This window comes from Crocodylus porosus, unplaced genomic scaffold, assembly GCF_001723895.1.
Source record: "Crocodylus porosus isolate Cpor-Errol unplaced genomic scaffold, CroPor_comp1, whole genome shotgun sequence".
Taxonomy (NCBI): Eukaryota; Metazoa; Chordata; order Crocodylia; family Crocodylidae; genus Crocodylus; species Crocodylus porosus.
The window spans coordinates 192,377,193-192,401,708 of NW_017728906.1; the positions used below are offsets into that span (position 1 = coordinate 192,377,193).

Sequence of the window (24,516 nt, forward strand, 5' to 3'; positions counted from 1 at the left end):
GGGCCTATAGTTAGCCGGATCCACTTTCCTCCCTTTCTTGAAGATAGGCACCACATTGGCCTTCTTCCAGTCTTTGGACACTTCACCAGAGTGCCAGGAGCTCTCAAAGATCTGTGCCAGGGGCTGGGCTATGAAGCTCACCAGCTCCTTGAGTACCCTGGGGTGTAGATTGTCAGGGCCGGCTGATTTGAAGGTATCCAGCTTCTCAAGGTGTTTCTCCACGAGGTCAGCATTGATGGAGGGTAGGGGATCTCCCTCACCCAGACCGCCCTCTTCCATGGTGGGCATGGGCATCCCATGGGACTGATGAAAGACCGAAGCAAAATACCCATTTAATAGGTTGGCTTTTTCCTGGGTGTCAGTTGTCCCGTCTGGTTTAGCAGAGGTCCAGTGTTGTCCTTGCTTTTCCTCCGGCTCCCCACATATCTGAAAAAGGACTTTTTATTGTCCTTGATGCTCAAAGGTAGTTGGAGTTCAGTTGCAGCCTTGGCTTTTCTGGTTTGCTCCCTGCAGGACTGGACCAATGCAGAATATTCCTCCGTGGAGGTGAAAGTACCATGATTCTACTGGCCAAAAAATCCAATGCTGAACTTTCTGATGAGACTTGCTGCAAGATAGCACTTGCTGCACCACAGCATTTTCTTTTGCTGAGCTGTTACAAGCATCTCTCATGATGTACCAGGACCCTTTGAAGCTAATGTGGCTGGCAGGATCTGGGGCACAGAGGAGAATGGAAACATGCAACATGTGAATCTGATCTTTGGAAGTATCACAGAATCATTTCCAAATCAAAATGTTCAGTTTTCAGGTAAAAGGGGAACTTGTTCCTGTTCCATTGTTTTTGCGGGGCATTTCTCATTCAGTTCCTTGAAACAGGTATACATTTTCTGTAGGAAGAAGACTTTAAAAAAAAATTGTTTAGCTGAAATTCCAAATTTCCACTGAAAACTTTCTAGGAAAAAAAGGAACTTTTTTTTAACTGGCTGTTGTGGTACACCCCTGAATACAATTCATATACTCCTGAGTATCTCATATACAGTTGAGTATCTCAATAATATTAAAAATGTATTTAAAACTAACATTTGAGCTAAGGTTAGACATCAGAGATTTCATTCCAAATGGGAGCACCATTTACAGGAAGTTGTGTGTTAAAAGGTGGATTTTTGTGCAGTTCTCTAGCTCAGTGGTCTCCAAAGTGGGGTGCGTGCAAGACTATCCATTGGGGTGCGGGAAGAAAATATTTGAACTTCTATTTCTATTTCTATTTATATGAATATACATATATTGGGGGGGTGCTCAAAAACGTTTCACTGATGGGGTGCACGAATATAAATATACATATATTGGGGGCATGTGCTCAAATTTTTTACTGATGGGGGTGTGCGATCAAAAAAGTTTGGAGACCACTGCTCTAGCTAATGAGTATTAATTAGCTACACTGATATTTCAAAATATCTCCTTTGGGTATTGAAATTCTTAGCTATAAATATTTCCTGTTTCCTAAATATGAATCAGCTTGCCTGCCCAAAGGAAGCACTGGACCATCTCTAATGCTTTAAATTTTGCTCAGGAACTGCAAAGCTGAGATATGCATAATAGATCAAATTAAAAAGTGCTTCCCAATGTTAGCTTACAGTGAAAGTGGCTTTGAGACCAAACTAATTGTGATTGAGAACAGAGTAAAACACAAGCAATATCCCTCTTTCTCTATTTGAAACAGTCTCTCTTGTGTACAGTTGCCTATGTTGACACAGCAGCTAGCCTGGAAGTGCATACTCCAGTTCAGTTCTGATTAGTGGCATATGAATAGTGCACCCTGGCCTTTTTTGGGAAGAGAAATACATGCTTGTGTAAGACAAAATTATAATGAGCAAATGTATTGCTCCTCTCCCTCAAAGTTACCAAATTGTGTTAGGAGGAGCATTGACTTTTCACATTTTGGCCAGTTTTAAGGCATCCAGGAATTTAAGATACTGATCAGACTTGTTGACAAAACCATAAACTAAGAATGACTCATTTTCTGTATAATATACCATCATCCCCCCTGCACGTACTCTTTGACTATGAGCACCGAACAGCAGTCAATGACAGCCATTTCGCTTCTTTTATAAGGACAAAATGAAAGACTGTTAAAGTCACTAGGGCTGCTCATAAGACATAGAAAAGATTACAAATGCATAAGCCAACATAATTCAAATGCACATTATTTAACATAATTTCTCCATGGTTAATGTAGCAGATAGATTCCCAGTAGAAATCCAGATTTTTAATTTGCTTTCAACTTCAGGGCATATTGGCAAAGGTATTTTGAAGCTAACTAAAGAGAAAAAAATTAAGTCAGCATAAAAGTTTGCATCAAGTCATATGCTTACAAATGACAGACCCCACAGAGTAGTCAAGTAATTAAGAGTGTAGTAGTCATTACAGGGAGAACGAATAAATACGGGAAGTAAAATTTAAATTTCTACATGTCACATAGATTATCATGTGTTAAAAAAGAGCTGTATAATTTCATTTCCTTGCGTCTTTATCAGAATCAGAACATTTAATAAAATGGAAGGGAAATAACAAAATCCTGATCATTTTCTGGAACACCCCACACTTCACCAGAGAATTTGCCAATTGAGGAGTATCGAAGTAGAGATGTGGTACTGACTGAGGCAGCAATACATTTCTCTGTTTTAATTATTTTATAGTATGAGGCCACAATTAGGATGTCCTATGTTATGTGTCTGAGCCATGCCTATTGTCCTAGGCATGGCTCAGACACATAACTAGAGGAACCCCTACTCCCAAAAGCTCCTAGCCTAAAATCATGACAAAACATAACAGGTGGAAAAAAACAGATTATATACAGTTGGGAGCTGGAGCAAAGATGAAAACTTACTCCATTTGAATTAACTTTTTCAGGTCCTTCCAGAGCTAGCACCCTTTGGCTACCTGAAATAAAAGTGCAAAGTGATTTATTAGAACTGGTGGAGTAGCAAAAGGTTTAGAATGAAAGTGGACTTTTCCCATCAAAAAATAGCTGGCAATCTGGAGCTCACTAGTTTAAGTCTCAGCCTTTCAACTGAGTCAGTGGAGACAGAACTTAGTGGTGACTGTGTAGTCCCATTAGCTCTGCACTGCATAGTGAATTTTCATGAGACAGTATAGTCTAGTGGATAAAGGCACTAGCTTGGCCCCATGAGACCTAGATTCTGCTCCCTCTTCTGCTGTTAATAAACTATGTGAGATTGAACAAGGAATATAATCTCTGGTAGCTCTGTTTTTCCTCCCACCTTTTGCCTGCCTTCTCTAAATAGACTATAAATACTTCGGGACAGTGACTTTGCTCGCTGTGTTCATATAGTGCCTAGAATGATGGGATCTTGATCCTATTTGGGGCTATTATTCTGCCTGGTCTGGGGCCCATTGCAACTGGGCCTAGGTAGCTAGCCTCAGTGCATTTACCTCAGTGTAAAAATATACCAGACAGATGAAGCAGCCCCCTGCAGTGGAGTTACTTTGTCCAACACAGTGGAAAATTTATCTTAAAAGAGCTAAAACTCCACCAGTATAAATTATGCCAATGTAAGTATAGTCTATTCCTGGTTTTCCAGGAACCGTTTGCTCAGAGCTGACTATTCACAGTTCCCCTGCCTTCTAGTGGTGATATGCAGTAAGAGCTGCCTACACTTTGTGAGATCCTGGTAAATACAGCACATCTGTTTCATACCATTGTGTAATTTACACTGAGTGCATCTACACATGCAATTAATGCAAAGCAATAAAATCCCGTGCAGTTTACACCATAGTTCATTGCTCCTGGGCACACCATTTGAATGTGCCCTGGGAACTCAGCATGTTGAGCTGGGTTGGAGCAACCATGGCTGGTAGGGGACCCAGGGGATGCTCCTCCCCAGCTCAGTGGGCTACGGAGGGGCTGGCTGGGGTACAAGGGTGCTCCAGTGCAGAGCTAGCTGGCAGGTAGCCCCTACACTGAAGCACCCTCATCCCCAGCCATCCCTGGACAATGTACACATGTGCTGCTGCAGAGTAAAAAAAAACTCCACAGCAGGGTAGTACTTGTATTTTTATGGGAGACAGTGTAGTCCAGTGGATAAAGGCACTAAGCTTGGACCCATGAGAACTGTGACCCATGAGAATTACACGTCTGTATTTACAAGTACTGTCCTGCTACAGAATTCATTAGTTTACTCCAGCCTAACCGGGGGAGCACATGTAGACGCACAACATTTACTGCAGAGCTAATTAAGAAACTGCAATAAACGTCTCGTGTACACGTGCCCGTGGACATAGAATCGATGTAAATTACATCAGAGTATGTGTTCATCTGTCCAGGCCTCTTGTGAGGCAAATAATTACTTTCCTCCCAGGCTTTTCTGTCATGACTATCGTTCTGTTGTCTGAGCGTTACATGCATTGAAATAGATTTATCTTCTCAGTACCTTTGTGCAGCAGGTACTGCAGGACAGGGAGTTTAAGACTAATTTTTTTTCCAGAGTCTTTACGAGTTTGGGGCAACTTCTCAATGCGGTGTCCATCATGCAACACCTTGGGCCTGATGTCTTTTTCAAAGCAATTGATGTGTTTTATAGCTTTTTCCGTATTCAAAATGAAATGACCTATCATCACCCCATTTCCAGAAGTGTATATATTTTACCGTACAGCTTTTCATTACTAATTACTCAGTTTACAATATCAATATAATAAATAATTAGTAAATAATACTAGTAAAAATCTAGCTCTTTGTATTTTTAGGTAATCAAAATCCATATTCCAGACAATCTCTAAGCTACTAATTTAGAGTGGAAGCATTTTTGTGGCTTGCTTTATGAATTACAGTATAGCTCTTTGTTTACATTTTCCTTCCCATCATGACTTCTGCCTGTATCTGCTAAGGAGCAGAGCACAGTAACCCAGGCAGAGCTCTGTGCCTAGTGTGACACTGCTTCAGGTCCTCATTAAGCACTGCTGTGTTGTGTAGACACGTATTTTGTGGCTCTTCCTTTACTCCTCCTACATTTGTTTCTTTTACTTTTTTTTCTTTCCTCTTTCTGTCTGAGTCCTGTACATGCATTCACTTTTTCAGTTATTGCTACTTCATTTACAAGTGTTCATACATGTACACAAATATACACACACCGGCTTAACCTATTTGCACTCCTGTTGACCTTTTGCTTCTTTTCTCGCTTGTTTTCTGCTTTGTTTTCTAGCTCATGCTTGTTAATTCCTGGTTGCTCACTCTTTGGTGCCATGCTACTGCAAACCAGCAGTTAAGGTGGGTGGGAGAACACACAAAAGGATATGCAGGATGCAGTAGTACCTAGATGTCTATTTTGTGCCTTATTTATCGCAAAATAATTTATATATGTGGTATCTAAATGAAATCATGCTATAAGGAGCAGGAAGAACCACCGAAAAAGTGGTTTGAGCCTTTGGCTTTGACTTTAGAGTAGCTGTATAGCTCCATCTACTGCCTGTCTGAAATAAGATTTTTTTTTTAATAATCAGTTACTTGAAATGACTGCCCTTTTCTTTGTCTTAGACCTTGCATTTCTATAGACAAATAGTACACTTCTACTTATCCTATTTCTCATGCAAAATCTTACCTTTTTAAAATTACTGTTTATTATTTCAGTTAATTAAAGCTCCATTAAGCTGACTCCTGATTTACCAGCCTGCTGTCCTTGTGTCTTGTTTCATTTTCTGAAGATCTCCATTAGCTAATATAAAGCCCATCACTGTATTATGCATTCTGCCTGGAGTCCATTCAGATCTATTTAGAATTACGTTCTTACGGGATCTAAAAAGAAGAGAGTGAGTTTTCCTAAAGTTACTTTCCAAATGTCCTCCCATTTCTCCTCAGACCATAAAAGCTAAAGTTCCAAGCTCTTTTTAATCATTGTTTCATAGAATCATAAAATATGTATCCCGAAGTCTGGTTAATGAAATGTTAACTCAGAATATAAATCCATGCTGGCTGCTTGTGATCAGCCTTTCCTTCTCCAGATGCTTGCAAATGGCCTTCCTTAGGATATGCTCCAGTAACTTGCCAGGTAAGACTAGCCAGTCTGCAGTTTCCTGGGTCCTCCTTTTTGTCTTTTTTAAAGAGGGGCACTATGTTGGCATACCTCACCCGTCTCCCATGACTTCATGGTTCCTCACCCATCTTTGGTACCTCATCCATCTCCCCCAAATATAGCAATTTATAGCCTAGGTCTGCTTGCACCCCCAAATAGTACTTTACATTAAACTGTGCATTCCCATGGCAAGCGCAGCACATGCATAAAGAGACAGCACGTTAGGCTTGACCAACACCTGTATAGATCAGGCACTTTAGTGGGGCTTTTTTGGCACTTTTATCTAATTGCTGATTGAATCAGCTTTAGATAAAAAAGTCAAAAGCCCTGCCAAAGCACCTGGTCTATACAGATGCTGCAGAACTGGGTTGAAGTAACACACTGCTTCTTCTGGTAAAGTGTGTTTTTTTTTTTTAACATCTGCAGGCAGCCTCGATCACACATGTCAAGCCGACAGTCTCCCTGGGTGTGTCTACACATTCATTAATGTGCTGTATTTACAGCACATGGAGTTTAGTACTTGTAATGACCTGTATTAGCACAGATTAACAGTTTTTTAGTGACATGAATGCTCATTAGACTAAATCTACTCCACATTAATGCATTAGCACAGGTTTTGCCAGCCATGCTAATGTAGTAGAATTAGTCTTCTGCGTATTAGGCGTGTTGTGTAGATGCTCCCTCTCTATATTTAATATCCTTTTGGGGATTAGAAAAATGCATTGTTAGACTAGTCCCTTTCCCCATTATTTGTAAGAGATAAGCTTAAGTGCACATTAAAATATGGTTAGTACAAAAGTGCGGCTTGATTGTTAAACCAGAACACTTGACTTCAGGGTTTTAAAATGCAGTTTCCAGGTTTGCAAGTGGTTTTGTTTTCTTTTCCTTTTCTTCTGTTTTCTTTCACCTGGAGCAAGTTAGTCGTCATTCTGCATGCTGTGAGCCTTCATTTATAATTATTCCTAAAGCTCTGTGTTATTCTCAGAGGAAAGGCATGGTACATGTGCCAAATGTAGTTATTTACTAACCCAAGAAAATCCGCTAATTAGCTTGTGAATATTGTCAGCAAATGGGTTGACATCCTCTATTTCCCACAGTTCTTGCAGTATAAATATTATCAGCAGCTGTCCCCATAGTGAAGTGACTGTCAAGTCTCTCCGTTCACATCACACTGTTGTTGCTGAGCCCCCAGGACTCAACAAGATGGGTTGAAATGAAATAAATTTCAAGAGTTGCTGTACAGTTGGCTGTTCTCAGTGTGGTCCAATAGAAGCTGTGATTGAGTAAGCTGAACTGAAAATTTGGTATGCTAATTGTAGCGCCTGCCATTTTACCCATCACTTGTTGAGCCTCCTCACAAGATAAGCAACCAAAAACAGAAGGCGAACTTTGTGGTCAGAAAGTCAAAATTGCAAAACAGTGCTGACAGGGTTTTAAGCAGAAAGCTATTGACTTGACCAGATGGCAGGGTTAGACTAGTAGGATCACCATCTCTACTGACCATCGAACTGTATAGCATAGTAGTCACTAGATACGCAGATGTATTTGACCTACTCTTCTCCATAGCCCTGGGTTTGAACTTTAGGATTCCCCAACCAGCCTGCCACGTACAAAATAACTAAATGTGATTTTAAACACAAATTGTGATTCTCATGTCTTCTCACTGTGCTGTACATAAAATATTCACTCGGCATTTCTACCTTTCTCCAATACTAAGCAGTCAGTTAAATCATTATCATTGGTAAACCTAGCTTTTACATCAGAGGATGAGGAAATCTCAAAGCACCAGAAAAAGAGGAAAGTGAAGCATAAAGCAATGAAATGTCTTGCCCAAAGTCACCTAGCAGATCAGTGACTTCTAGAACAGAATGAACATCTCCTGAGTCCTACTTCTGTGCTTAATCCACTCGCTGACATTTCCTCCTTATAAACTGCTGATTTATAAATCCAGTGTAGGCCCAAAATGTGTTGAAGTATGTTATATCCAAGCTGCCCTTGGCCAAGAATGTTCTGAAAACATTGCTACTTAACAAGTGAATGGCAGCCACCCAGGAGAAATAAAAAGCATTGTTGTGAGTTCGAAATGCTTGACCTTTCATGACTAAATAGTCCTCATGAGATAAAGAGAGAAAACAATATGTACCTTTGCTCGGGGCTGTATTTTCTGATTGTTCTCTCCCTTTGCAGTATCAAGAAAGAATTATAAGATGGAAGGCCACAAGAGTGTGATTAATGTCTTACAGTGCAGGCTTACAATTTCCTTTATAAAATATCATAAAAGAAACTCCTTTATTCTTTTCTTAATCTAACACAAGTATCAATCAGCAAGACTTTACTAGACTAAAGCCATTGTTGGAGGGTCAATAATAAGGTTTTTACTTAGAAGAACACCTGCTCATTTTAGAAGTTTGCTCCCATAACCATGGAAACACCTCAGTAGCTTTATTCAGTCACGCAGAGTGGCTACATATGTTTAGGGGAGGTGCTCTACCTCACAGTGCTTTACACAAAGCGCCATGACTTAGAGCCTTGCCCCCCAACACCCAGTAGATGTATGCTTGGTGGGTTGGTGGGGGGCTTGAGTCTGCCTGCATTGGCCCTGGACAGGGGGTGGGGGTGCGCTCCAGCAGCTTTCCAGAAGGCTGCCAAACCACCCCTCTCCCCAGCCTCACCTCCCCGCCCCAGCTTCAGCCTTGGCAAAGCCAAGATGGCAGTTGCATGCTGCCACTGTCAAGAGACTCAGGCCAGGGGTGAGGGAAGGGGGGCCTCTCTTTCCCCACCCCCAGCCAATCCTTTTGACAGTAGCATCATGGAGCTGCTGGCTCACAATGCATGGGCCTTGAGCTAGTGCTTGTTTCTGTGCAGCAGGGGAGGGAGGGAGAGGGGATGGCATGCAACTGCCAGCCTGGCTTTGCTGCTGGACATGGAATAGCGCCTCACAGGCCCAGCCCAGATCCCTGCAATGCCCCAGCCAGGGTTGCTGAGGGAGTCCCATGAGGCAAAGGGACTCTGTTCCACCCTGTCTCCCAACAGCTCTGGCCACAGCAAAGTCCAGCTACATGCTACCTGTTGCCTCCTTTCCCTCCCTTCCTTACTACACAGGGGCATGCACCAGCCCAAGGCCTGTGCATGCAAAAAATGAATCCTCAAGGGAACACAAGTTTGCTAAGGCACTCTGCTCTATAGCTCCTTCAACTAATAACTGATTTATTGTGGGTTAATTTTTCTTGCACTCCGCCATTTTAAAAGTGCTCTGTAGCCATGTATGTGTCTTGCATCACAGCTGTGAATCACGCAAAACATGTCATTTGTATAAACCCTTGCAATCTTATTGGCTTCAATGGGATTACATGTATGAGTAAAGGGGGAAGCACAGTTAAATGATTGTAAGATTGGGTGTGAATGGAGGTTTTGAACTTGAAGTGGGTGTTTTCTAAGCTTGACATTTTTCATGAGCAATTAAACACTAGATTAAAGCTCCCATTGGGTTTTGATAAATGTTTCCGCTGACTTTTACAAATCAGTACCTATAACTACAGCTGTAAAGGCAGTGTAGCATTGTCACCTAATACAAGGAAAAAGGTTTTGCCATGGGTGAAAAGACAATACAGATGTTAGGGCATCTGCAAATATTTGTTAAACTTTAAGCGAATGATAACTTACTCTTTTGCAGGCAGCCTTAGATTTAATGTACGTTTAGATTATGTGAATGTGAGGGTTTGGTAATGGGCTTTAGAACTTTTCATTTGCATGTGTTGTACCCCTTGGGTGGTACAGAAATGACATCTGTTTCCAAGGAGCTTATTCCAGCACCTTTCTCCATCACAAAAGATGCATGTAAAGCATGCTAGGTTTAATAATATGATATACATGCATCAGTTACATTTCACATTACAGAAGGCAACTGTTGCTTTCACTGAAAGAGAATACTTTTAGGATTTTCACTTTTTATTCACTTCAAAATTTCTGACATAAATCAAGAAATCTTTATTTATCCTTTCCACTTTCTCCAGTCAGGCTTGGGAAATGCATTCTCCAACAGATGACACTGAGCGTGAAGGGAAAGCAAAGGTAGATTATCTGATTGATGGGTCTTTATTCCTCTGTAGATTAAAGGGTCCAAATTCTGGACCACCTGGGAAGAATTGGCCAATGACTTGGTATTTTCAGCTGAGAGGAATCTTATAGATAGAGAAAAGCAAAAGTAGGCAATAAGATGTACAGAAGATTTTAGAGCTAACTAGCCCTCCAAAAGAATATAGTCCCCAAAGTCTGGCCTAACTCCCACTTCAGGTACTTAAAGACCAAAATTATGATTCTCAAAACATTTTCTCAGCTTTTGCCTAATGCTGGAGGTGTCTGAACTCCATAGGTAGCTTCTATTTTTGTCATTAAAGCTTCCCAGGTGCCTGAAGTTGTGCTCCTGGGCATGCTCAGGAGCTAATCCAGACTTGGCATCAAGCCGGTCTCGCACCTGATCTCTTTTGGGATTTGTAAAGTAGGACTTCCCCTGCCTGAGTCTCTTGAAGAGCTAGATTTAGTAGGGCACCTCCCAGGTGAATGCTCTAACCTCTAGGCTAGAAAGTCATCCATGTGCCTGCTTTCTTTTTCTTGTCCAGTGTCTATTTAATATTCCATGAAAAGTGGAGCAGCTTCAACAGGACAATGGAGCTCCCTGCCAAGAACAGTGTCTAGCCTTCTTGTTAGGGTACTTTTCTGGGACAAAGGAGAGGTGGGTTTCAAGCTTCTTAGAAGAGGGTACTGAATGCAGGTCTTCTGTCTCTGGCATGTGTGCTCTAGCCACAGAGATATTGGATAAAAGAGGGTTATGGCAGCCGCATCACTATGCCCTTCGACTGCTGCCTTTGTTTTGAACCAAAGGATTGACCTCGTCCTCAATTCTTGAACAAATAGGCTTAGGTATATGACTGTCCAAGGAAGGTCAGTGCTGTGCATCCCAGCTGGAGAGAGCCCTGCAGAGGGGCATTTTTTAAGCAGTTTGACTACGTGGTTCCCCACTCAACAACTGTTCTGAGGGGATCAACTCTGCACATCCATTACTTAGGGAACCATGGTACCTAATACTGGGCTATAGTATCCACTCCAGTAGCCATGACCTTAACATTTACAACATGCAAGGGAGGTGTCTCCTCTCTGAGGTGAATGCCCTCATCACAGGGCTGGTGCAATAGATCCCCAGACAGGATGCACCTCTGAGTCACTGTTCCCTGCGCTGATGGTGCATATTAATTGAAATGAAGAGTGGTGGTCAAGGCCAGCTCCTGGGAGATGGGAACATGGGTGAGAACCCTCAAGCTAATTCACTCTAACACTCCCTGGACAAGGAATTGAACTACTAAAGTACTGGACAAAAGGTGGGCTCCAACCCCTATTACAATCACTGCTTTTGAATCCATGGGGCCTTGGCTGGTGTATTTTATATAGAAATCGGTAAGGTCGGTGCCTGTTAAACATGTGCTGAGATCAGGACCTTCAAGGGTCTTAGGCATAGGAAATATATCTGTATGATGAATCCCAAACTAAGTCATACATAAGAGGCTGAAACACTCACCCCTGCCCAGGATAGTAGCATATGTGTAAATATTTCAAAGGAGTCCCATTTTCAGAAGTGGCCGGGGCTTATAGAAGCCTATGTCATATTTAAAAGCTATATGAATTAGGCTCCAATGTTACTTACGTTGCTTTTGGAAGTATCACTCTAAATCCCTATATTTAATGGGACAGGTTCCTAAATTGTTACATAGTGTTGAAAACTTTATGTCAAATTAATGCCATGTTTAAAATAGCAAAACACTTACTGCACTAATAACAATTTGCCTCAAATGATATGTCACAGGTGGGAGGGAAAGGAATCCATTGGAAAGTCTCCATATTAAAATGTGGCCTGTGCGATGAAGCAAAATCTATTCCATGTTGTTCTGAGGCCCCAGGAACCTGAAACAATTATAAAATATGTTCTCATCCCTTAAGGGGGACACACTGCATTGGTGGTAGGTAATATTAAAAGAAACTGTCTGAAAGGTCTGACTTTATTCTCCAAACAAAGATGAAAGGGGTGGAATTTTTATAATACTGGTAAATATGCGTTTATTAACACACTGTGCTAGATTTGGCAAATTACTAAGCTGTGTGTATAGTGATCAGTGTTCTCAGTTCCAAACAAATGTCAATGAAAATAAAAAGCACCCTATACTCTGTATGGAAACAATGGTCCCCTATACAGGCAAGTTCACAGGCTGCTTATTGGCAGTGATTGTGACTGGTGGATTTTTTTAAATTGTCAGTTTTGCTACTAATGCATCTGTAATGTCTTGACAAATGATAAGAGTAAAATAATGATTTGCAAAGTATTACACATGTACTTACACTCAAGCATATGAGTGGTTTAAGGTTAGGAACATATTCTAAACTAGTAATTTTTATGTAATGCTGACTTATTCTGGAAATAACTATGTTATTCTAGCTAGCGCGAGGAATAGATTTGAATCTGATGGCCATATCCTTAAGCAGTTACCTTCTAAATTTCTGGGTGTCCATGACAATAGGACACAGGAGATGATTCAGGATCTGATGAAGCGGGGGGTGCAGGAACAGTGACTGGTGCTGTAGTGGTGACTGAACCCTTCACTTTGAGCCCCCACCCTCTCTCCACACTGGGGCTGCAAATCATGCCATGGGAGCTGCAGTCAGCTGCAGCTGCATGGGAGCTGCAGTCAGGGACTTTTTAAAGTCTCCCAAGCAAGTAAGAATATCTCACTTTCTCTTCCCTCCTTAGAGGCACATCCCATCCTGTTCTCTTCCCTTCCACCTACCACTGCCACTATCCCCACTGTCTCTGAGAGTAAGAGGAGCTTCAGAGCTGCTCTAGCTGGGCTCAGCTTGGAACAGTGGCAGTAGGCAGATGGGTTCCCTTCCTTGTGCCTGCTCCTGTGTTTGCAGGGAACATCTGGGAGACCAGATAGGGAAGGTTCATCCACTTGCCCACTGTCACTGCTGCTGCTGCTGTCCTGAGCAGAGCCTAGGCTCTGGCTAGTCTGGCTGCAGAGGGACAGGATAGTGGGCACAGTGGTGGTGACAGGTAGAGGAGGTGGGGACAGGGGAGAAGGAGATTGAAAGGGGAGGGGAGATGACATGGCTCTGAGCACTGAAGGGAAAGGAAGGAGAAATTCTTTACCTTCTTTGGGGACTTAAAATAAGTCCCCAGCTGCTCTTCTTGCTATGTGTTCAAAAAGGTGGGGTATGGATAAGTCACTGCCCCACCCCCTGTCCCCTTCAGATCTGTCCCTGGATTTAGGAGACTTGGTTTCTTTTTCCACCCTGCTGCTGGCCTGCTACATGACTTGAGGAAATCATTTCCTCTCTCTTTGCTTTGGTTATCTCATCTGTAGTACAGCCTAATGATACTTGATACCTTTGTACAGTACTTTGAGATCTACCAATGAAAACTGCTATAGAAGAATGAGTTTTAGTCCTATATCTTGGTGGCATCATTTTGAGCAACTTGTGAAAACCATAAAAATACCCTTAACCCCCTTGAGGGGAAAAGCATTTAGGTGACCCTACAAATGTGTGTTCTTTACAAGGTCAAGCTGCAATTTCATGTAGATCACTCGGCTTTCAGCTTGGTTATACAGTAAAAACCTGGATTCTTCACAGGTTTACATTCTTAACCTCCCTAGAAAATACAGATTAACAGAATCTTAATAGGTAATATGTATCCACAACAAACAGCTGTGCTGAATCACTGAGGTGCTCCATATGTTTGCTAAAGCTTTTACTTCAAAGGGCGATGCTTACCTAAACTATTGCATGGGCCCACTGATGGGCTCCAGCTGAAGAGATGTGTAGCTCTTTGAACGCATGCCCACAGCTAGCAGCAGAGTAACTCGCTCTTAATTCTGCAACTAAGTGCATTGCAAGCCATGTTCATGTCACTTGCTCCAAATTGGACGGAGCTAAGCAAGTTCCACTTTGCTTTTCTGCATTATAATACCAAGCACAGAAAGTAAAAAGCATCATATACACATAGATGATTTTTGCAAGCTACACATAGCATTGGTAGAAATAATAAATGAATTTGTGAAATGCCTTGAAATGAATTATGAAAGACATCTAGCACTTAAGGTAGTCAAAGCTATTACAGTGGAGTGAATTAGCAGGCAAAGACCCTCAGTTGCTTTCTTGAGAAGATATAAAAAAATAGAACCCAAGTTAATTCCTACTACAGTATAACCTCATACATTCAGATATCAAAAATCTGGAATTCACAAAAATCCAGCGCATTTAAAAAATACACTACTTCAGCGAGTAGCAGCAGCCAGTCCTGGATCAGCAGAGGGGGAAGCTTGCACGCGGCAGCTGCCACCGCCATCCACCACCCTGCGCTGCTGCTCTGTGTGTGGCTACTGGTGGGGCACCAGCTGCCACTACCTCTCCTCTCCCTGCCCCCCTGCTCCACGACTGACCGCTGCTCCAGTTTCAGAAATCCGGCATTTTCAAATTTCCAGCAGGTGCTCGGTCCTGAGCATGCTGGATTTATGAGGTTATACTGTATGCCCATTCCCCAGTGAATTGACCTTGCTCATTTGCTAAATGGTTTTCTTAGGTAGCAGCATGCCGTTGTAGCTTGAAGAAAAAGTAATGTGACAGAGATGCTGAGTAGTGCATATGCTGTATGGTGCTTTTGAATGGATAAGCAATATTGTTTTGTTTCTATACAGAGAGCCTCGAAAAATCATCCTGCACAAAGGCTCCACGGGACTTGGTTTTAACATTGTAGGAGGAGAAGATGGGGAAGGCATTTTCGTATCTTTCATCTTAGCAGGTGGGCCTGCTGATCTCAGCGGAGAGCTACAGAGAGGAGATCAAATTTTATCTGTAAGTATCCCTCCTGTTCATTTTCACTGGCCAGTTACCTGTTCTTCCGGTTTATCTGCCGTGTTTTGGGGAAAACGTAACACAGGCTATTTGGAAGCAACCGTGTCATGTTTTTATGTGATGCGATAGTTCAGGTTCAATGGCTAGAGGCGGCAGATTCACTACTACATATTTTGTTCATGGATCTTAATTTTATGTCAGTTGTTTGTGACGTTAAGATATGCTTTGCTCAGGATGGCACTTTGCATTGGTTGGTTCAGTACAACAGTAAACCCTGAGAGATGCCAAACAGGTATACAGCAGCCCTACTGATTTAGCCCCTGCCTAATATTTTCCTGTCAACCCAGCCAACCAGGTCAGCTGTCTCACATTCCTGGTTGCTGTTGAGAAACAAACTTCTTTATTTCTGGAAAAAGTGGGTATATTTTGCCACTTCTGTCGTGTCAACTTTACTCTGCCCTCCATACTATCCATATGGACCCCTACAATTCTAGCTGTGTACATTTTTCTCACCACTTCCAGCTAGAAATATATGTTGGTCTTTTCCTCTCAGATGGGTGGCATTTGGGAGAGAATAGACTGATCTGAAAATTATACTAATGCAAAATTTCAGGAATTTGCATATAAGGTCCAGTGTTTCCAACATCAAGTTAAAGCACAGAGGGCCAAGGGGAGGGGGAGGGAATCCAACATAATACCACCAAGGGTTTCAAATACCCCAAGATTATATTTGTCTACACTCCATGTGGCACAAAAATCGTAGAAAGCATGATGGGGATGCCTAGCTGGGGAGACTTACCTACCTCACTCCTGGCTTTGCCCCCAGAGAAGACTGTGGTCTTTCCAAATTCATTCTAGTAGCATCATATGATCACCACGCTATTGTGGCTGTGTTTGGGAGAGTTTCCACAACATACAAAACACATAATATGCAAACTGTAATGAACAAATCTAATAACATGATCCCATGGAGTGTGCAAATGACCAGACTCTGTGCATCTAAAAGACCTAAAACACCAAAATAAAGGTCAGTGAGAATTTCAGAGGCGCTTATTTACATGTGGGCTCAGATTTACTAGAGCTTCTGCACTCAGTATGCTGAGCTTTTTTGAAAATCTGAGCATAAATATCGCACTGTGATCTTGGCTACTCAATTTACCTCCTAAATTGTATCTGACATTCTGGCCCTAAGTGAATGCAGAACACCCTGCTTTTGCAGACATTTATAATATGCTCGTTTGACATGGCCTCTGCTACTTTAATTGCAATTCAAATTACTATTCCATGGGGGTAATGTTATTTGTGTGGGTTTTTTTGCATCTGAATACTTTATAAAGTATGTTCTGCTTTTCATTTTATACATACAAAATGTAAGGTTTAGAAGGGCTAGAGCTATTTAGGTACCCAAGCCTTTCAGTCAATTGATGGCATGTAGTTTCTACTTGGGTGCTTTAAAACTTTTAAATCCATAGGCTACAAAATAGAAGCTGTGTTGTACTGTAAAACAAATCCTGCCCTCTTCTGGGCAAGTGTCACATTTTAGAGAACAGGCTCTGACCTGCTGTATTTTTGTGCTAGGCACTAGGCTGAAGTTGTGGGTAGCAGTCCACAAAGTAGTTGTTTCTCTGTGGCTTGTATGAGAAGCGGTTAGGTGATGATATGTCTTTATAGGCAACTACCCAGAAGCTCTCAGACAAAAAAGGAGAAAGGGGTGAAGAGGAGAAGGGTATATTTTAGCAAATTTATGCAGATCACTGGATCTGACATTATTAATCAAGCACCATGTTCCTTTCCATTACTCGCATGTAGCAGGCTGGTCTACAGCGTGGGTAGTACACCACTAGTCTGTGGCTAGCTCTGCTCCAAGACTGCAGCTCAGCACCCACAATGAGAACCCTTAGTTAACAATATCTTTTTCTCTCCCTGGTGCCCCACTCTTGGTGCAAACTTAATTTCCAGAGCATGCTGTACTTCCAGATCTATGAGCAGGTTGAGGAATATGAAAAAGGGGAGTGCAAAAGATGTGACTGATGCCTGCACGAGTGGCTGCAGTCCCCCACCTCCCCCCTATGGGAAAACTGCATCATGGTAGCAGCAGCCGGGGACTTTTTTGAGGCCCCAGAACAGGTATCACTCCCTCCCCACACCCGTTCTCAGCAACCTCTCCCCTCTGGTACGTAGCAGTACCTCTCATCCCCTCCCATTTCCTCCTCCCCCACTCCATCAGGGCTTGCATCTGGATGTAGGAAGCAGGAACCTGGCCCCGGCTGACGGGGGCACAGAAACCCCCTGCCCTGCTCCAGCCAGATGCATTAGTGAGCGGCTGCGTGGCATGCTGGGCTAAGCCATGGACAGCATCAGCAATGCACAGGTCCCTGCATCCAGCAACTGCTTCATGTCCAGTCCCCACAGGTGTCCCACACAAAAGAGCACTGGAAAGGAGCAAGCATCCACTGCTGCTACTGTCCCCAGCCCAGTCTGGCACCCTCCTGGCTGCTTCCAGGCTGGTAGGGGAAACCTCTGCTTGGTCTCCCTGGGGGTTCCCCACAAGCCCAGGGCTCCAGCCAAGCTTCGGATCCCACAGGGAACCCAGGTGTCTGCAGCCCCAGGGAGCTGGAGTCTCCAGGAGGTGAGCTGCACTGTTGAAGGGGTGTTCAACTGCACCACTACACTCCCTGGAGCCAGCCCTGTTCATCACCTAAAGCTAATACTCCTTCTTCCTCCTTCATGTACTTTTTCTAAGCAGACCATACAAGGCAAAGAGAAGTTCTGCATTTTAGTTCTAGGAGAGAAAGTGTCAGGATTAAAAAATAAGACTGTGGCTCCATCTAGTGTCCATGAAGCTCATTCACAAGCACTCCAACACCAGCATAGGATTGGCTACCCCGCATTCATCATCTCTGTGTTTCTAATGAATTTGATTGTGGCTCTGGAATTCATTTGCAGATGTATATGGATAAAAGCCTTGGCAGCCTGAGGCTATATTTTTCATGCTTAGTGTCAGTAACATCTTTATAATTTTTCTTTCATTTGTGTATTGATAGCATGCAAAATAGTACTTTTATGTTTTAGGGTCTGCATAGCAATTCAACATATGATCTAGATGTTGCAAATAAAAAGGACTTACCTCAAAATCACATTCTAGAGAATGTAGTTCAGTATTCTTCCTGAGTGCCCCCTTCATACAGAATAATAAAAGTGGTAATTAGAAGCAATACACTCTTCACTAATCGGGGCTGATTCTATGTAAGCTCCAGGATAGAGGCACAAAGGAATGGATGGATTGAAATGATCAGTGATGCAGTGCTTAATATTTAGATGCCTGTCTCCCAGAGTGCAATCTAGTGGCCTGAGTTAGGCACCTAAACTTCTCTTTGTAACATATGGGGAGAGCTAAGCACCTCCAAATAAAATTCATAGCACCCAGAATATTGGGTATGGAACAGCCAAACATAACCGGTAGGAAATGCAATCACAGGAGTGTCTCTCTCAGGCATAGCTACCATACTTTAGGGTGCAGAGAGACTCTCCTTTATCTAGAGTTCCTCTCAAAACCAAGGAAATGTCACGCCTTTCTTCTGATGCAAGAGCTGCTCCCTTTCTTCCACCCTCAATTTTTATACAGTAGCCAGTTTATTAGAGCACTTATCTAGGATGTGAGACCCAAGTTCAGTTCCTTTCTCTAATTAAGGGGGTTAAAACCATCAGCTCCCACCACCCTAGAGACTGTCCTAATCACCGTACTATATGTTGCTCTGGGTTGGGAAGACCCCTTCTGTAGAAATTATTCCATTGTGTGGAGAAGTCAATATTTCCTGGGCCAGAGAGAAGAGCAAAAGTAGGCATATCTCTCACTATTCATGAAGAGCATGTATGCCTCCCCTCTTGCCCATATAAGACATAAGGTAGGAACTGTCAAACTTTTCCACACAGCCCTCTCCTCCCCTTTCCCTCTAAATGGGAAGTCCTCCCACTCATCAGGGCTGAGGACACTCCCTAGATTCCTTTTAAGTACCCATGACCGTGTGGCCTCCTACAATGGGAGCAGTGCAGGATTTCTTCTCTCCTAATTCCACTTCCCACCCCCTTCCCACCCTTACACATTCTGCTTGGGCTACACTGCAATCCACTTTAATTCAGGACTAGCCAGCATTCATTTCCAGCTTCCTGGCCAAACCTCAACTCAAATAGCTAATCTGACTCCCTAAATTCTTTCTTCAGTTTAAAAAAAATAGAAATGTAGTCTCTTCCAGTCCAAAATTACTCTGTAGGATAGTGTATAGTATTGCCTTGTGCTGGAAACAGTAGACATGTTTCATCCCACAGGTGGCTGCAGCATATTCTGTGCATAGCCTTTGAACTGAGGCAAAAGCTGTCCTCATTTCAAGGGGGACACGAGGGATGAGAATAAGGAAATTCATAGCACCCAGAATATTGGGTATGGATAAGGGATGAGAATGAGGAAAGAATGTGACCCACCATTTGTAAAGTATTTTTGTGGGGAAGTGCCATATGCAATTAAAATGAGATTGTTCAAATGAGGAAGAGACTGCTTCCAGCTCATAAGCCTGGACTGCAGTCTCTCCAGCCCCCTCTACATGTTACAGGTATTGCACAATTAATTAGTTATTTGTACAAATACCTTAACGCTACCTACATGTGCAAAGTAGGCATCACCTCATAAAAAGCTCTGACCAGCTATAAAGTTAGACCTCAAAAATGTGCACTCACTTTGTAGCTGGTGGCTATCACACTTTAATTTGCACAGGTAGCCAGATCTCCCATATGGCTGGGAGCCCCATCAGCTGACAAGGCTCCCAGCCACAGGGGTGCACCGTGCCCAGGATGAAACCCCCAGCCTTGCAGATCACAGCCACGGTGATTTTCAAGGCTCAGAGGTGCATGAAACCCCCAGCCCACATGGGGCTTTTGGTCCCAGCTGCGCTCCACATGCAGCCAGGACCGAGAGTCCCTGCAGCTGATGGGGCTCCTGGTCCTGGTTGTGCCTCACATGCAGCCAGGATAGAGAGTACCACAACTGTCAGCCCTGGCTATGCCTCAAGCAGCCAGGCCTGAGCATCCTGCAGCTGATGGGGCTCCTGGCCCTGGCTACACCTCATGCAGTAGGAGCCCTGCCAGTTGTGGGGATTCTTGGTCCTGGCTGCGCATGGGCCCCATGGTTGGGAGCCCCCTCAACAAAGCAGGCTTCAAGCCCATGGGAGCCTGCTTATTGCCAATGCAAGGTGAGCCCAGGATTGGGCTCCCTCACACTGGCAATAGGGCATGATTGGATCTAACAAGTGATCTCACAATTGCCCCTTCTTTCATGCACATGTGGCATGGCAGGAGGCATGATTGTGGGGATCACACATTAGATCCAACCCTGCCTTTACCTGCACATGTCAAAGGAGCCTCGGTTATCACCAGGGGGCTCTGGGTTTTGAGCTGTGCTTTGCCACACCAGTGCACAAAAGGGAGAATGCTTGCCAGCTCCCGAGACAGGGGTCATATACAGGTGTTACATTTCTGCTAGGAAAAAAAACTGGCACAAAAAAAGAGAGAGCATGCAGCCATGCAAGGGCTTTCTTGCAGAAGAACAATGTCTCTCCCACAAAAAAGCTCGGCTTCTTCCAGCCAGGAAGATCTAGTCCCTCCTGCTCTAATTTGAATGGCTATATCCTTCTCTTGGGTGTTGAGGACACCCAGTAGCCCACAGTCCTTTGCTTTCCCACCCTCTATTCAAGAGAGAGAGCAGGGGAGAGAACACTGGCTCCCTGACAGTCCACCCCATCTTCCTACCCTAGCTCCTGGGCATGGGGCTTTAAATGCCACCCCTATCCTGCAGCTAGGCAGCAGGGGTAGGGATTACAAAACCCCAGGATCTGAGAACTGGGCCTGGGGAAGCTATCCCTGCCCTAGTTTCTAGCCTCTGGGCTTTAAATGCTGTCCCTCTGCCCTAGTTCATGGCACTGCAGGCTTTAAATCCTGTGTGCACCACTCAGCTGGGTGGCACACATGGTGATTTTAAAGATGGGACCTAGGACCCAGGTCAGGGACCTGACCCTGCTTCCTTGTGCTTCCACTTTTAAAACACCCCATGTGCAGCCCAGCTAGGTTGTGTACAGGGTCATTTAAAGCTCAGGGGGCTGCCTATTAACAGTTTGTTCCCAAGCGGGGAGAGGACAGGCTGCCAAGCAATGTGCTCCCCTAAGGGCTAGGATAGTCTCTAGTGCCCCTTGGCTGGAAACTTTGCCCAAGTAACTCTCTAGATAGGTGGCTGGGGTGTATTTACACTCTAGCTCCTGGGCTATTTTTTTGTGGGTAGAAATTAATGCCTGCCCGTGGCCAGGGCCACTTTAAACAAAGCATAAGTAAATTCCCCTTTCAGCTGCCCAAAGCTCAGCAGATATTCTCACCTGGAATTGGAGCTGTCTTAGACACTTATTATATTCCACATTGCCGTGGTAAATAAAACTTCACAATCCTCTACAGATGATCTGTTGCAGCACATCTGTGAACTTGGGAAGTGCTGTTCTATCCATTTTACTGATGGGGAACTGAGGCACAAGACAGTGAAGGGACGTCCCAAGGCAGGTCTCCCAAGTTCCAAGCTAGAGCCCTAGGTTCTGTGCTGCCCTTACTCTCTGAAGGAAACTCCATCCAAAATATCACTTTGCCAGGAGTATCAGTCTCCTTGGTGCTGTTAACATTTGGTAAGTTTGGGTTGTCATGTTTCATTTTAAAATCATTTTTCCACTCACTTTCAAATAAGGGTGGACGTGTGTTTGTGAGATACTGAAACCAAGAAGTCAAGGATCCTCCAAAAATGAGTTATCATTGTTAGTCAAGTCTGGAATTGGTTTGTACAGTCTGGATTGAATTTAGTTTTGTTTGGATATGGAGGATATTTGTGACTCAGTTACTCACCAGGGCCTGGCTTTATGATTGCCTAGGGAAATATTTGATATCTAATTTGGTAACAATTTCTATGCTCCCGTCCTGAAGGAACAAATAAGCTACTCTTACATACCAAATAAATGCCAAAGAAGTGCTAATAAGTTTAATTGGTACTTACAAGCAAGGTTTTTATATGTATCTATCCACATGGATGTATCTAACCACAAAGAATCTGAATATATCTAACCACACTGAAATAAATATATTAAATGATCATGATTATTAAGTCAGGCAAGTGAAGACTGAATTTCTTCCTGTAATCTTGTACTTACCTATACTACATGGGCTCTTTATTGTTCTGATATGCCGTAGAAGCAGCAAGGTTAGGACCAGGGTCTCAGCAATGAGACCAGGCTGCTTTGAGACATTAATGGCTTTCAGAACTACATCTATCTGAGATGACTGAAGTATGAAGAAGTTTTAAATCTAATTCTCAGATACCTACAAAGCTAAGTTGCAGCTTTAACAAAGCATGGCAAGATAATAGAGGGAGATGGAACAAATGTGCCATGAAAAATTGAAGAGATTGTAAACCTATAACAAATGAACCAGGAAGGCCAACTATGGCATTGTTACAACGTCCCAGTTAAGGCATGACTAAAGAATAAACCTGAGGGTTAGTGGCAAAGCACTATTCAATACACGCAAGCTTTATGAAGGTGAATCTACTGCATACAGAGCTGGCACCTCATCTAAGTAAAGAGCAGTAGGCTAAAAATGATGTGGGTGAATGTATCTTTGCACATTTGCAAAAGCTCAAGCCATAAGAGTATTAAAGCCACAACCCATAACAGTATTAAAAAGCATTAGCAGCAGGAGTCAACTTCACAGTCACACATCTGCCTGGAGATTTTCACCCATTCTTCTGACAAGTAATTGCTGTTATTGAAATAGGTTAGAGAAACTATATTTCTTCTTTATGGTTTGGGTTTATGGAGTTTCCCTGTTTTGCTTAGGACCTTTGTAGTGCAGTAGAAAAATGTAACTGTAGAACTAACATCTCAAACGACCCCCTCACTATTTCATCTAAGGGAGTCTCCTGTTTTAAATGTATGTATCTGCACTATGCCCTAATGCTGGCATTTCCCAATCCTTGTCCAGGTGAGACAGGAAGTCTGCTGGTAGAGCAGTGGATTGAACCCAAATCTTGCAGACTGCCTATTAGGTGATTCTTCCTTATGCAAGGAAAAAAGATTCAAAGGCATGTATAGCACCTGGATATATTTTCTCTCGCTCTCTCTCAAGTCCTGCCCAGGGTTGTGGAACTCAGAATTCAGTCCCTTTGGGAACACCAGCATTTTAAAACTGGATTTTGTTTTGGGTTGAAACAGAAACCAAACACTTCCTTTGAAACAGAATAGCCAACACTTGAATTTGAGGTTGACTGGAGCATCTCATTTTAAGTTAAACATTTTGTTCCTAGTTAACCTTTTCATTAAAAAAACAAAAAATACTAAAAATTTATTTCAAAATTAAAATTCATTTTTAAAAGTTTTTTAATCCTGAGCATTTCAGTCCCATTCACTCACCCCTCTCCCCCAGTTTTTTTTTCTTCTCTAAACAAAATCTCATCAAAATCCAACCACCAGTGGATGGCTGAAATGTAACATAGGGGTCCTTACTGCTTCAGGTCAATAAATGAAGATATCATGCCCTGTATCCTTATTCTGTGAACAAAATCTAGCAGCAGCCTGGCTTTTGATTTGGCTTCCACTTCGAGCCCTGAAGCTGGTCTCCTGGGCAGGTCATAATACTTCTTCATCTCAGCTTCCTCATCCGTGTACATGAACAAAGGGGAGATGATGATACTTGCCACCTTTGTGAGGTGCTATGAGATCTATTGATGTAAAGTGCTATGTGAGAAATGGGTGTTACAATGTGAGCCCTCTTTTGCTAGGCAGGTTCACAGGCTGTGGGAAAGGAAAAGAAATAATTTTGTAAGGCTTAGTATTGACATAGTGTTACAACCTAGCTAAGCTGCCTCTGCAAGTTTCTATTTCAAGGGTCGCAAGAGAAGGGCGTTCTTGTGGGTGTTTACTTTTATTGGACCAACTGCATGGTTGGGATAGACAGGCATGGGCTGTCAGTTGGAGTTTGCTTTGTTTTATGTTTTTCTCAGATTCAACCAGATGGCAGCAGAGGACTGTTTTTAGCATTTCAGCTCCCACCCAATGACACAACCCTGTTAACTATGCAGTGTAGTAGTATTCAAACGAATCGTGGCCATATTGTTGCATTTAAAAATTCATTGAACAGACAGCGTGTAATATTTTGTGAAGCTGCTTTACAGCTACTGCTAGAAATATTTAATGAAGTGTACACTGAAAAACCTTTCTCATAGAAGCCAAAGTGCTAGTCAAGTGGCTTTGGGTGCAGTGCACAGCGACTCGCATGTAAAACGCGAAGCATAAATCTGAGCTGAAGGGTAGTAGAAATTGTTTTGTATTTCACAGTGCACCCATGGAGGTTAATTAATATCATTACAAATATGATAAGGGTGCTTATTATTAAATTGAGTAATGCATAAATCTCCAGCCCAAATACTAAGGTGATTGGGAAGACGGAAAAATAGAAC

At 42.9% G+C, this 24,516-nt stretch overlaps 1 protein-coding gene across 4 annotated transcripts in view; it reads left to right on the forward strand.

Annotated features, from left to right (window-relative positions):
- DLG2 (discs large MAGUK scaffold protein 2) overlaps positions 1 to 24,516 on the forward strand; it is a 1,592,593-nt gene that overhangs the window by 1,230,106 nt on the left and 337,971 nt on the right. For all 4 annotated transcript variants that reach the window (XM_019530402.1, XM_019530399.1, XM_019530401.1 and 1 more), the window contains one exon: positions 14,828 to 14,984. In XM_019530402.1, the coding sequence (XP_019385947.1) occupies positions 14,828 to 14,984 (157 nt within the window). The remainder of the gene's footprint in view (positions 1 to 14,827; positions 14,985 to 24,516) is intronic.